Raw genomic sequence first — 15,237 nt, 5'->3', positions numbered from 1 at the left:
GACCTTTCTGGGCATTGACCAGGTCTTAAGTTAAGTAATAAGACCTGGTACTTTAGACACGCAAAATACAGCCCCCAGACTCTTAAAGTGGACGCAGGCGGTGGCACAGATTAACTACATAAGAGTTTTAATAATGGTATTTCTGAATTAAAATAATAATAATCTCTCTCTCTCTCTCTCCCCCTCCCCCCCAGGTTCCGTCTCTGATGATGGACAGCCAGTTCTCAGAGTTCACGCCAGACATAACTCCCATCATGCTCGCTGCTCACACCAACAACTATGAGATCATCAAACTGCTCGTCCAGCGCAAGGTGACCTTCATTACACACATCATCATGTCACCACAGTCACCGCACTTTGCCCCCCCCCCCCCAAAAACAATTCCGAACAAGAAGAACAAATGGAACCCTGCTGCAAATATAAGCCTGGGCCGATAAACCTGGTTGAAATGTGTTTCTCAAGCTTGTGTTGTTGTTGCACAGGTGACCATTCCCAGACCGCACCAGATCAGGTGCGACTGCGTGGAGTGTGTGTCCAGCTCAGAGGTAAGAGTTTTACTCAATGCGTGGAACAAGTACACACATTTTAACTCAAGTAATAGTGTCGAAACATACTCTGTTACAAGTAAAAAGTCCGGAATTCAAAATTCGAAACCAGTACAACCATAACGTCTGTCAATATTGTAAAATTAGTGCATCTTTTCCGCCTATACTGTCCAGATTAAAGGCTAATTTATACTGCAAGTGCTTTTATCCAAAGCACTTGCATTACAAATGGATTAAAATTCTCAGTCGCCACGACTGATTTCAGTCATTTGCATTCAATATACAGTATAGAAGCGTGTTGCGCAGCGACTATCAATATGTGCAGAAGCATCTACCATATAAAACCCTAATGGCCTGATGGGATATTTCATAAAAGCAAATGTTACACAGCCTCAAGCTGTGATTTCTTCACCTGGTTGGCAGTATGTAGAACAGCTGGGATCAATAATACTAAAATCATCATCATTTTAGTTTACATTACCTTATCCTTTCAACACAGTTTCCCAAATCACACTTTTAATTAGGACACCATTTTCCAGCCGTGAGATGTTATTTTTGCTTTAATCCAATTGATTATGTTCACACATTCATTCACAAATGTTGTCGCATGTAGTTTAGCTGCTGAACTAGATTGTCTTCCTCCAGTGAGTAAGGCCGTTGTTTGTCTGTCTCTCTGCGTCCTTGTCTGTCTCATCACAGGTGGACAGTCTGCGCCACTCGCGGTCCCGACTCAACATCTACAAGGCTCTGGCGTCGCCTTCACTCATCGCGCTTTCCAGTGAAGACCCGATCCTCACTGCTTTTAGACTGGGCTGGGAACTCAAGGAACTCAGCAAGGTAATACTACTACTACTACTACTACTACTACTAGAGATGTCCCGGATCTGCCCTTATTTGGTCATATCGGTTCATATCGGTATCGGCAAATATGCCAGTCTAACCACAGATCAGACACAGGGGTTGAAACTATGGCAGGTACATAAAATGTTGGGGCATGTGGAGTTTGCTTTGGAGTTGCCCAAACTGCAAGTGCACATTTGAGTCTGCTATAAACACAACACGAGATATATATCTAGATAGCTATAAACACTATTCCCGGGTCGGTGGACTTCAAAATAAAAATATTTTTGTATTATTATAAATATTATTCTCTGGTATCGGTATTCAGTATCGGCTAACACAGAAATTGTGGTATCAGATCGGAAACGAAAAAAGTGTATCGGGACATCCCTTACTACTACTACTATTGGGATGGGTACTGAACAGCATGCTGGGTTACCGGGTACCGGCGGGTACACACACAAATTAATCAATTTTGTTTCTGCCTATCGGTTCCTATAGGCGCACAGACCCATGCTATTTATTTATTTTCTTCCCTTTTTATCCTAGACGCGCAAGGAACTCAGCTTTGATCTACAAGCCTACACTGCGTTGCATCCGCGACGCGTTGTGGGCTTGCAGATCGGCTGAGGCCGGAGCTATAGCTCTCTGCATGCAGCTCTCCTATTGTGCCACATCAATTACAGCATCATGGAATCGTGGACAAAATCTTATTCAGCGACTCATTCAAATGGTGGTCCGTGGGTCAAATGGTGGTCTGTGGGTCAAATGGTGGTCCGTGGGTCAAATGGTGGTCCGTGGGTCAAATGGTGGTCTGTGGGTCAAATGGTGGTCTGTGGGTCAAATGGTGGTCCGTGGGTCAAATGGTGGTCCTTGTCAAATGACGAGTAAATAATGGGCATTTTTATGAAAAGGGTTGAAAACCACTGCTTTATAATAATACATCATCACGTGATAAATGTCATGGTATGGAACTGGCACACCCGCCAAGTATACCAGTATTTTAGGCAACTTTGACGATACTGGTGGCATCAGAACAACTCTGACGGTTACTACAACTATTAGTAACTAATACTATTAGTACTAATACTAGCACTGCTATTCCATCACTGCTATTCCAACAGCAGAAGCAGTGATGCAGTGCAGTCGTCTCTGTAAATGTCTCAGCTGTACATCAAACATTTAGTGATGTGCAGCATACAGTATATGTCTAGTCTAATGTCATTCTGTGGCATTTCAAGTTGAAGAAAGCCATTCATCTTCACCAAGCTCATCCTGTTGTGTAGTTTTGGGGGAAAGTATGTGTCTCATCTGCCTCTGCTACAAATACAAGGGTATTTGTAGTGTCACTTTGCTGTCAAAAGCACAGAATAAAAGATTATTGGAGACATAACGTCCTCTTTTCTTTTGGAGGGGGTACTGTCAAAAGTTTTGTCAACAATACAAGACATTAAAATGCAAACGGCTTTGAATTGAATCCTCTTGGGCTTGACAGAGGCTTTTTTAAGACATTTTTTAAGACCTGAGGCCGATTTTACATAATTATGCCTTCAATGATCAGTATAGTTCTCACAGCATCTGCTATTTTTGTACATCTAAAGTGTAATCATTTCATACATCTAAAATGACACAGGTGCTTTCCTGGTTTGAATGGCTAATTAAACCACTTTATGCCCAATTTTATATTTTGTGGAAATGATTGCCTATAATAATGCCATGCCAAAATTTCGAGAATAGGACCATGTTAAATGGAAACGGTGACGCAGTGTCTGCACTTTGAATAAAATGGTTATATAAGATCTACCGGTAATCTTTTTCCTCCAACCGGCAATCATCTGCGCAAAAGGTCTTTACATGCCGGGGAAATGATGGTAAATATTTCTCTCTCTCTCTCAAAAAAAAGATACCTCATTCATACAGAATGATGCCTTTAATGCACGGTGAAGAATCGACCTCATTTAGAATAAAAAATAGACTAATACTTGTGTACACGGTAGTCCCGAAAAGTATATTTTCCGGCAATGTACTTGTGACCATTTCTAACCGAGGCTAAGTCATTATGAAAGCAGGGAAAATGTCAAAATGACAAAATGACATATTGGTTGTTCAGTTTGACCCACCGGTTTTAGAGATATGGATTATAGAGTAATGTCTTGCAGAAAACAGGGAGTTGAGAAAACAGTCTTGAAAGCACTTCTGTGGACTCTAACATTACATCTAGCTACATGTTTAAGCATTTATTTCATATTTACATGTCGAGACCCCCCAGAAGAGAAGATTTGTGTTAACTCATAGCTTTTTATTAATTCGGAACGGTCTCTCTGATATCCACTGTGGTCCGTCAATTAAATGATTCCATCTCATCCACCGCCATTAAAACCCATTGTTCTCAGATTGAGTTGTGTGAGCAGAATGTCGATGTTAGGAGCTCATGACTAAATAGTTGCTACCTCGCGGTTACAATATTAACGCTTCTGATGACTTGTAAAAAGACGGTATAGCCACATTAAGCCATTAGCTTCCGGTTAATTTTGGAGTGAAGTTTGGGGCCTTCAAAATAATGGGCGATGGATACAGACTGAATCAATGTTGTCAGTATATGGGTACAGAAAATAATCAACATCTTCGAAATTGTTGAAACAATTGAACAAAAATAACAGATGTACAACCTCGCAGCACGACACAAAGTGACGCGCTGTGAACCAAATACCTAAACCAGCGGGAAATGAAAAGTGAGTGTGATGGTCGATAAGACGAATGAGGAAAATCGAACACTTGTGGTGACACCAGCATTGTTCATCATGTTATTAAACGATGAAACCACTGCCATGGGACAGTGTGAATGCAAACGTTTCTGAGCTGAAGAACCAAAATGTCACCACGCCCGTGTGTGCATCATTTAGGCAAGACAAATGGACTCACACATCGCACTTGCGATGTCTTCGTCGTGTGATGTTTGTTCATCTATCATTCAGAGGTCTAATGAAATGGAATTCTGCTGTCTCTTTATTTTGAAGTAATATTAGATTGACGTGCGCGTGTTGGATCTCTCAGCACTCTCTGGGCTGAAATGCATGCAAACTTGCAGGTGTGTGCAGTATGCATAATGCTAAAAATGTAATTATACAGATGCCAGATCATTATTGATATAGTGTTTAAAGTTTCAATGTATGGATATTCTGCTGTTAGACTGATGATAGGTTCTTGGTGTATGTATTACCTTGTGTTGTTCTTGCTTGCTGTAACTCGCTCTGGTATAAGTTTTCTGCTAAATGTGACTCGGCAAGACTACCGGTAACTGCTCAAGAGAGGAGAAAAACGTTAGTTTTTTTGTTTTTTAACAGGCACACTCTTCACATACTAGAGCATGTCTGAAATATATGTCAGAGCTGAAATCGACATGTAAATATGAAATAAATGCTTAAACATGTAGCTATAGGTGTAATGTTAGAGCCTGTTATCTCAACTCAACTCTATAAGCCACATCTCCAGGGTCAAACTGAACAACCAATATGTACATTTGAAGCTATGATTCCCTGCTTTCATATGACATGAAAAAACACTAATTAAAACAAATTCAATGACTTAGCCTCGGTCAGAAACGGTCACAAATGCCTGAATTGTAAATAGCACTTGCAGTGGTGGAAAAAGTACTCAGATATTTCCTTGGGTAAAAGTACAATACGTGTACTCTGTTACAAATTCATTTAAAATTCTAATTCAAAATTCACTTGAGTAAAAGTACAAAAGTACTCATTGTGGAGAATGTTTCAAGTTTTCAAATGTATAAAGATCTTTTGAAAAAAAAAAGCAGATCTACAAGTTCACTTCTATATATATCTATGTAGGGCTGAAGTGGTTAATGTATGTTTTGTAATAATAATCTGCATGTACAAAGTAACTGGTAACAAAAGCTTTCAAATAAATGTCACGCTGTGACGTGTTGTAAACTTGTCTATTCTCAGCAAGTGTAAAATCAGCCATTACAACGGTATCAAGGCCCGCCAAAACACATTTTAGTCCACTAAATTAACTGTAGATTTAGTCGACCGAAATCTTATGCCATTTAGTCGACTGAAACTAAAACACTAAAACATTCCAGGTGACTGAAATGTGACTAAAACTAAATGAAAACCATTCGAAGAGACTGTGACCTATACCTAAAACTAAAAAAAAAAATATGTTGCTGTCAAAAAACACTTTCATGGTTCCCCCACGCATTGCAGGTGGAGAACGAGTTCCGCCAGGAGTACGAGGAGCTCTCCCAGCAGTGCAAGCTGTTCGCCAAGGACCTGCTGGACCAGGCGCGGAGCTCCAGAGAGCTGGAGACCATCCTGAACCACCGCGACACCGCGGACCAGAGCGAGGAGCTGGACCCCCGGCAGTGTCACGACCTGGCCAAGCTCAAACTGGCCATCAAGTACCACCAGAAGGAGGTAAGGATGGATTTACCACTGGAAACACTCTGACCAGACAGTGGCCTTGTGGTTAGAGTGTCAGCCCTGAAACTGGGAGGTCGGGGGTTCGAACCCCGGCCGGGTCATTACCAAAGACTAATCGTACGACTTTGACTTTGACTCTTGTAGGATTAAAGGGATTGTGACCCCCAATTGCACCCAAAAAACCTGAACCTTTAACATCCAGCAGATTGTCTGTGGTCTGGGGTTTTCTGGCTCAAACAAGTGCTCTGATTTTCCTGTGGAGCGTGTCACACGGTACAGTTGCATCAACTTTAATTGGACTCTGACCCCTCTGTCACATGGAACAATTCTTTCTGTGTCCAGCATCACTACACCAGCAGCAGCACAAAAACATAGTTCCATGGGAGACATTTAGAGGTTACAGGTTTTAGGGGTTGGATTATAGAGTAAAACTGGATTTAATGTAGTGAAATCGCGTTTGTTGCGTGCCAGCGTCATGCACCAAGCACAGATCTACAAGCTCACGACGCGCCACATCGCGCCACGTTGTGAGGCTTATAGATCAGCTCTTGTTCCGGCTTCAGGCTTAATGCTGTTTGGGAAAACGGTTTAAGACGGAATTCACAAGATATAGCTGTCCTAAAATGTTGCTGTCCTCACAAGTACAGTAATGCAAGGTTGCGTGTGTGTCTGTGTGTGTGCGTGCGTGCATGTATCTCATTTTTTGGGGTCTTATGTTTCCATACGGTGGGACTCCTTTCTCTGTGCCAAAAAGCTGTTTTGCCGTACTATCAACAAGGACTACCACAAAGGGCTTTTACTTGTCCCCACGACAATGTTCAAACCGTCAGCGATGTAATCGTGCCTGATGTGTTTCGAGTAGCCTGTGTATTATCATAATCCCACTGGCTGGCAAGAACCAGCTGCCTCGGATGATGTGTCAGGCCCCTCGTGGCGAGGGTCGACGACCGGTCGATTGTGTGTGTGTGTGTGTGTGTGTGTGTGTGTACAGTACGTGCACACTGCCATGCATGATGAGTGTGCTGAAAAAGGTGGCTGCCTTAAATTGACTATCAAATGCCTCCATACACGCATGCGTGCGCACATACACACACACGGTAAAAAGTAAACGATTCAGTAGTACACTGTCAGATTCAGTAGTCCAAAAATACTGACAGCTGTGTGGAGTGAATTTAGTGAATGATAAGGAGTCGTCTCAGGACAACAGCAGTAGCTGTGTGGGGTGAGTTTAGTGAACGATAAGGGGACGTCTCAGGACAACAGCAGTAGCTGTGTGGGGTGAGTTTAGTGAATGATAAGGGGACGTCTCAGGACAACAGCAGTAGCTGTGTGGGGTGAGTTTAGTGAATGATAAGGGGACGTCTCAGGACAACAGCAGTAGCTGTGTGGGGTGAGTTTAGTGAATGATAAGGGGACGTCTCAGGACAACAGCAGTTGTGGGGTGAGTTTAGTGAATGATAAGGGGACGTCTCAGGACAACAGCAGTAGCTGTGTGGGGTGAGTTTAGTGAATGATAAGGAGTCGTCTCAGGACAACAGCAGTAGCTGTGTGGGGTGAGTTTAGTGAATGATAAGGGGACGTCTCAGGACAACAGCAGTTGTGGGGTGAGTTTAGTGAATGATAAGGGGACGTCTCAGGACAACAGCAGTAGCTGTGTGGTGTGGTTTTATGATGTCATGGACACAGGGCCTTATCCTTCCTGGACTACAATGCCCATAATTTTTGGTGATTTGTTTGTTTATTTTTTTGAGGGGCACTATCCCCTCCTATATACAGCTTTTGTCCCCACACATCTCAATATTTGCCATTGACAATGAAAGTAGAAATTGGGTCAAATGTCCGCGAAATATGACGTAAATTTGTACGATGACAGGAGCGCCCCTCACTTTACACAGGTGTGATTTTTAAATCATTTTCTTGTCTTATTCTCGTCTATTCTAAAGTGAGTTTAATGTTGTTTAAAGGGTGGGAAGCAGGGAAATGTCCTTAAAAAAAAAACCTTTAGAAAAAATAAAATATTTAGGCACAGTTGCATTCCAAAGTAAAGTAAAACCAGAAAAAGCACTAAGACTACTTCAGGGTTCTCCATTTTCAATTCATCAGGAAACGATGACAGCTCAGTCATAAATATATTCTGGTTTAGAGGGTTAGGCTGCAGTGTAAATCAATTAATATTCAGATCGACAGGAAAATCAACACTTTAATAAATGATCCTATGGTTGGTTGCCATAGTTGGTCTCTGGCTGGAAAATGTGCAGGAAAAAAAACAGGCAGAATAACTTTGTGCATGTAAGTAATATAGCCTAACGATGCTTTGAGTTTGATGTAGGCCTACTATAATCATCCTTCCATCAATACAAACACACTCTGCTCTGCTATATTACTATATTAGCCTCGGAAGTGACAGCATTGTATCAAGCTTGTTTAGGCATATAAATTGATGCGTAATGCTTTGCAAACGTTTTGTTTCTAGGCTATAATAGCTGCGGCTGTGTAGTAGAAAACATATAGCCTAAATATCGTTAGGCTTTTTTCGTGATTATTTCCCACCTTTTTTATCCCATGCAGCTCCGTTACCGTATGACAGAACACATCCATTCGCGACTCTATACACTGCATAAGAACTAAACAGTACAGTATATGCACAGTACAGAGCATGTCGTTTTCACTCTGCTCTGTTCTGTTCTTTTCTGCTCTGTTCTGTTCTGCTCTGCTCTGCTCTGTTCTGTTCTGCTCTGTTCTGCTCGGCTCTGTTCTGCTCTGTTCTGCTCTGCTCTGTTCTGTTCTGCTCTGCTCTGCTCTGCTCTGCTCTGCTCTGCTCTGTTCTGCTCGGCTCTGTTCTGTTCTGCTCTGTTCTGCTCTGTTCTGTTCTGCTCTGCTCTGCTCTGCTCTGTTCTGCTCTGCTCTGTTCTGTTCTGCTCTGCTCTGCTCTGTTCTGCTCTGTTCTGCTCTGCTCTGTTCTGCTCTGCTCTGTTCTGCTCTGCTGTGCTAAGCTCTGCTCAGCTCTGCTCTGCTCTGCTCTGTTCTCGGGCCTCCCACACCATCTGCGAACGCGTCAAAACAGCCGCCTCCGTTATTTTCAATGAACCTATCGCACACCGGCGGCGTCCAACGCGCGCCGACGCATCGCCTGACGCTCCGATAGAAACCGTTCTATTTTCCAGGCGTCGCCGCGCGGCAACGCCTGTGCCGCGTCGCTGCGCACCCGGTGTGTGCTGGGCTTCAGACATACATGAATCTGCAGCCAGTTGTATTGTGACTCCAGCTAACTGATCTGCAGTCTGCAGCCTGAGTTGCACTCCACAACACCCTTAGCTCCTCACTAGGAATTGTAATTCGCTGCAGCAGAAATGCTTGCGCACACGCACATACGCACACACAGGCGCACACACATTCCCTATTGCACTCCTATGCTGCAGTGCACCAGTTCAAATGTTTGAACCTGTATGCGTGTGTGTCTGTCTGTCTGTCTGTCACACACACACACACTCGTGCGCACGGATGTTTGTCAACATCTGTAGTTGTCATGGCGCCCAGGGAGCCTGAAGTCACTTCCCTTTTGCTCCTGTGGCCAGATGTCTCTCCATCTGTCTACGGATCACAGAGTGTGTGTGTGTGTGTGTGTGTGTGTGTGTGTGTGTGTGTGTGTGTGTGTGTGTGTGTGTGTGTGTGTGTGTGTGTGTGTGTGTGTGTGTGTGTGTGTGTGTGTGTGTGTGTGTGTGTGTGTGTGTGTGTGTGTGTGTGTGTGTGCGTGTGTGTGAGACAGACATACTGACCTCTCATTGACTTCTGGACGGTTCAGTCCACCTTCACCACGCTGACTGCAATAAAGCCCCTGCCGCTCCGATTCCCCGGCTGATCTCCTTCTCCGTCCACCCCTCACTCGTGAACAAGACCCCGAGATACTTAAACTCCTTCACTTTCCTTCATTTTCAGCCCAAACCAAACCAGTAATTGCCGGCTTAAATGCCAGCAGTTAATGAAGCTGGTGACAATAATGATATACTGGAGTTTGACTGAGTTGCTTGTTAGAACCGTCATGCACACAGATGATAATATCCTCTCTTGCTTAACTGTTGCGAACACCACACACACACACACGCACACACACACACACACACACACACACACACACACTGCAGTTGCCACAGGGGTCTACTGTAGAGAGCTGATCTTCAGAAACCTGTAGTGTGTGTGTGTGTGTGTGTGTGTGTGTGTGTGTGTGTGTGTGTGTGTGTGTGTGTGTGTGTGTGTGTGTGTGTGTGTGAGAGGTAGAGAGGGAGGTAGAGAGAGAGAGAGAGGTAGAGGGGGAGAGAGGTAGAGAGATGGGTGAGGGGGTAGGCCCTTAGAGTATATATTAAATAGAGGAAACCCTGGAAACCCTGAGGTGAAATAGACATAGTGGCCGAATTTGTCATTGCAGCACTGGTCCGTTGACCATCATTGCGCACGTTCATGTTATTGGGCCCATGACACGTGAACCAATGTTTCATACGTGAACGCGCACAAACGGCGCAATGATAGTCAATGGCCAGCACGTTCATGTTATTGGGGCAATCCATCCCAGAATGCACTCTGTTCCTACCCGGAAGGAGGAGTGAAATCGCCTCATGCGCTTTTGAGCAACTGGATGGGAGGAGGAATCCAGTGCCGTCTCTATTAATATATACTTTAGGGGTAGGCAGAGAAAGGTGGTTCAGCAGAGAACAGAACTGTTAAATCAATGTTTCGCAGGGATAGAGAGAAGAGAGAGAGAGAGAGAGAGACAGAGAGAGAGAGAGAGAGGAGCCAGCGTGCCCTTGAGCAAACACGGTCACTCTGACAGCGACACTCCTGCCTCTGTTGGTTTTATATTTAAAACCTGCCTAGAATACCTGATTAGTTGAACTACTGTCTAAAGGTCAGTCCTGTCAACACCCCAGACTTTGTTTTTTGTCCAGGCCGCCTCCCTATACTTCCTTCACAGGTGTCTCCGATGTTCCATTTAGTGTGCAGTGCATGGTTCTCAAACTTTTTTTATTTCAAGGACCCCTATAACTCTGAGAGTACAAATAGAACCAAATGGTTCTATTTGTACACTCTCAGAGCTCCCGTACAGGGCCACATGGAAACACTCAAGGACACTTTGGGACCCACTGGGGTAGCAGAGTGTTTGCCAGCAGCACCCTGCAGGACTCTGTTTGACCAGAATGGAACAGAGCCTTCATGAGGATCAGTGGTAACACCAAGCCTGCAGAATGGCTGGGCAATGTTGAAGCCGCCGTCCCTACTGGTCAAAAGTGGTACTGCAGTCCCAGGTTACATTTATGAATGTATTGTGACGTAGGACGAGACGTAGAGGTACCACAAGAACAGCGCGAGGGGTTACTATGATAGGAGCCAACTGCCATTGGCTGCAGACTGTTCTACAGACATTCCCACAGTTGATGAGTTTGAGAGTGCAAGCTATTTTCCCTCAATTTTGTTTGTCAGTATACGCATACGCATCTATGGATGCACCCATATGGAAATTCTTGGCCGAAAAACCGAGGTTTAAAATAACTATTTAGCCTATAGCCGATACTGATACTGACTTATTTCGTTTTTGTTGTTTTTATTTCCTCCTTTTGTGCCGGAGAAACAAATACATCTTCAATACAAGAAATAAATGTTCAGATAACCATCACACCACGTATGCTTATCAACAACCGATAAATATTATCGGCTACTGCCATCGGTTAATGTCAGTTTTATTTCCGATATAGATATTGACCAACGACAGATGGATATATATATTGATATGTGGTAGATAGGCTACAGCGACATCCCATCTGGAAGAAAAACAAACACTTCATGTTTGTCTGCTTTGCTTATATTCCAGCGAAATAAAGTCATACATTATTTATTTAATTATATTAAATAATTACTTGGGGAGATGGATGCATGGGAATGCTGTTTAGAAGCTGATAAATGCAGGGCACTCTGAATTCACACATGGACACAGGTCTTATTGATCCCAAACATCTAAGCTGATTGTAGTTAATAGATAGCAGGTGACTGATCACATGGTCACATGAACCACTTAAACCCTCTGGACTTCATGAACTGGACCCGTGTTAGCTGACTTGGCTCTGCTTTGGTAATTTCTTAGCCAAAAATAGCCAATCTACAAGCTCACAACGCATTCGGCCAATGTTCCCCACTATCTATGCACTTCTACATTATGGATGCTGTTGTTTAAGTGAGTCCTGAGCATAGAATGTATCAAAAACAAGAAATATTACATAGTCATATTTGTCAGGTGAAACAAATGCTGTCTCTGTTGTGCATCCTTCCTGCTCTCCAGTTAGCTCCTAGCATTAGCCGCGCTCCGCTGCGGTGTGTGTGCGTATGGGTGTTGGGTGAAATCAGCCCTTCCGCGGTGCGTGTGTCATAGCTGATAGGAGGCAGACAATCATGACTAGCTCGCTAGTCGCTACTACGTGATTGGCTGGCGGCGTTTCTGGGCGGCGTTTCAGAGTATGGGGTCAGACTCCCATTGGCTTAGGCGGCATGGGGTGGGACTCCCATTGATGACTATATAGATTGCTCCATTGATGACTAGGTTGCTTACATTTCATGAGCTGTCATTTGTCTTGTATTTATAGCATCGGGGTCTGGAGCTCTATACGGTGTTGGTAGTTTAGCTGTCGCACCGCAGTGCGTCTACGTAGGTGTCTCCCACAAGTGTCAGTTTGCTTGTCTCTAGTTCCAGCTGCCTGACAGAGTGCCTCTCTCTGACCCATGCCAGCCACTGATGCCAAGCCAAGCACCGTGCAAAGGGGAGAGTAGAGCTGACGGCCGCCCCATGACACGAGCCACCTCGTTGCTTTCTGTCTGCAGTGTCTGACTGCCCTCCTACTCGCTTCCTCTCTCTTTGTATCATCTCTCTCTGTCTTGTTCCGTGTCTCGCTGTCTGGTTCTCTCTCTTTCACTGTCTCGTTCCATTTCTGTCTCTCACATTTGTTCAAAGCTGCCCGGGGAAATTAGTTTAGTGTGGCGAAGTTTACAAAATATATATATGGCTGATTAATTATGTGCTTGAGTGATGTGGATGTAATGTAGCCTGTTCGGTCTGGCTTATTAGCCAGGCTACTGTAGATGTAATGCTCACGTGTGCAGCCCGCACACTCTCACACTAGGCTATTGAAGGCATGCCTGTGTGTGTATAAGCAACATTAATTCAGCATTGTGTGAAAACTGTTGCTAGAAGGCTTTGTGTCATTGTGTGTAGGGTTGGGGGGGGGGTGACATAAGGATGCAGGTATTTCTCAATAGGCCGCTAGGTATTGTAGCTTCTGCTCCACTTTGAGGAATGTCCCGTGGCCCGTGGTAGGTCCCTGTGGAGGACCATGTGACACCTAGGGCTCAATTTTCATCACAGCTAAACCCCTTATCCCTAAACTTCTTTGCCTTTTCTTTACTATTTTGAAAAACATTTTTGAATGGTTCAGCTAGCCTCTACATTAACACGTTGTGAGCTTGTAGACTGGCCATTTTAACTATTCAAAAATGTTTAGCAAAATAGTAAAAAAAAGGCAAAGAAGGGGTTTAGCGGTGACGAAAATGGAGCCCTAGGGGCAATAACCCCTAGGGCTATATACAGTAGTTTGGTAGCATTCCTACTGATAATGACATTATATTGGTAGTATTATTAGTATATCACATAGTATTTACTGTGTTAATATAATTGTACTATACATATCGTTGCTGTCGGAACTCGGAAGGAAACCTACCTAACTCAATTTTTGAGGGTTTTTTTCTTCTTTTTTTCATAAATCAGTGCTGTTGAACACCCTTTACTGTGTGTTGTTTCGAAAATATTGAACCAATGGAAAGTAGTAAAAAACAGAGATGAAACCTCTTAAATCCATTGGACCCTCAAACTGACTGCTAAAGCAACTAACTCCAACACCTCTCCACCTCTCATGTGGTCACAACAATAATGTGCGTGCGTGCGTCCGTGCATGCGGGGAGAGAGAGAGAGAAGAGAATAATGCATGAATCACAACGAGGAAGTCAAATTGATTTTCTAATCCTATTCCTGGTTTTCTTTCCTTTCATCTGTTTTTTTGGTGCGAAGGAGGTCAGCGAGAGAGAGAGAGAGAGAGCGGAGGGAGACAGCTCTGTAGGCAAGGTTTGTGATCAAACACAGTGAGGATGAAGAGGATGACAGATAGAGATACTGTAGAGAGAGGGGGGGGAAGACAGATGATAGAATGACAGAATATAGGTATGTGTATGCCACAGGGCTTAAGTACAGCACTTTACTTTACTGGGGTATGCTTCCAATTTTCAATAGTTTAGGCCCCTGGTCCTGCACGCCAGCATCCCTATTCTGGGTGGGACGTTTGCTCAAAAAATAGCAGATTTACAATGCATCGCACCGTATGGTGAGCTTGTAGATCTGCTATTATTGGCACACAGAATGTGTGTCGCTCCAGTTCAGTCTCTATCCTTTTATTACTCTGCTATTTTTCAACAGCTAAAGTTTAAAATAATGGTTAAAAGTGGTTAAAAGTGGTTAAAAGTGGTTAAAAGCGTCCTGGATGGTTAGCTCAACCGTCTGGGCACCTAGGCTGCTGAGCCAGGCCTGACGGCGTGCCGCGGGTTCGACTCCCGATCCCGACGGCCTTTGTCTTCCCCCCATCTCTATTCCCATTTCCTGTCAGTCTACATCTGTGTCGGCGACACAGATGTGTTCCCATCCAAAATGGGTTAAAAGTAAAACAAACACACACCAATAAACTTAACACCTAACACGTTTTGGCCAAACAGAGCATGCCCACCGGCATCCACGCAGGCGGGCACGCATGCCAAGACGCACGCGAAACATGATGGACGCATGTACGGCACGGACACATGCATGCACAATGTATCATCGTAGTGTAAAGGCCAGTCCACACCAATGAGGGAGTTGCACTGGTGTTGACTGGCATGGGTGTGGTCTGCATGGCCGCGTGTGTTGTTTTAACATTATTGCCTCTCACAATTTTCAAATGCTTCCAGTCATACAGTCTGGAGCAACGAGAACTCTAATCATGAGTCAAATATAAAGCCTCCTCCCCACTTCCATTTCGTCTTTACAGTCGCGCAAATGTATCCTAATATAAATAGAAATATACTCTAAGGATATATAGCTTGCTGCTTAGCAGAAATGGACGTGACAAAATAAGCTCTAAAGATATTTTAAAATATGTTTCCGTGAACGGAAGTGGAATAGTTGTCTGGCCACGCGAGACCATTTTAACATGAACTCTTCTCTTTATAGTTTATACCTTTAACCCTAATCTGACCTCCTAAATGTGTGTGTGTGTGTGTGTGTGTGTGTGTGTGTGTGTGTGTGTGTGTGTGTGTGTGTGTGTGTGCGCGCGCCTTTCATACCTGGCAGT

General features: G+C 44.0%; 1 protein-coding gene across 1 annotated transcript in view; it reads left to right on the top strand.

The window, feature by feature from the left end:
• Positions 1-15,237, top strand: part of trpc5a (transient receptor potential cation channel, subfamily C, member 5a) — a gene marked incomplete at both ends in the record, with an annotated part of 46,454 nt that overhangs the window by 6,910 nt on the left and 24,307 nt on the right. The window contains 4 exons of the mRNA XM_080792251.1: positions 195-311; positions 483-545; positions 1,245-1,382; positions 5,612-5,821. Coding sequence (XP_080648377.1) covers positions 195-311; positions 483-545; positions 1,245-1,382; positions 5,612-5,821 — 528 coding nt within the window. The remainder of the gene's footprint in view (positions 1-194; positions 312-482; positions 546-1,244; positions 1,383-5,611; positions 5,822-15,237) is intronic.

The sequence above is a fragment of the Protomyctophum bolini genome (genome assembly GCF_963924005.1).
Source record: "Protomyctophum bolini genome assembly, chromosome: 20".
NCBI classification, from domain to species: domain Eukaryota; kingdom Metazoa; phylum Chordata; class Actinopteri; order Myctophiformes; family Myctophidae; genus Protomyctophum; species Protomyctophum bolini.
The sequence above is the reverse complement of the archived record's forward strand: the minus strand, read 5'-3'. Positions and strand labels throughout refer to the sequence as shown.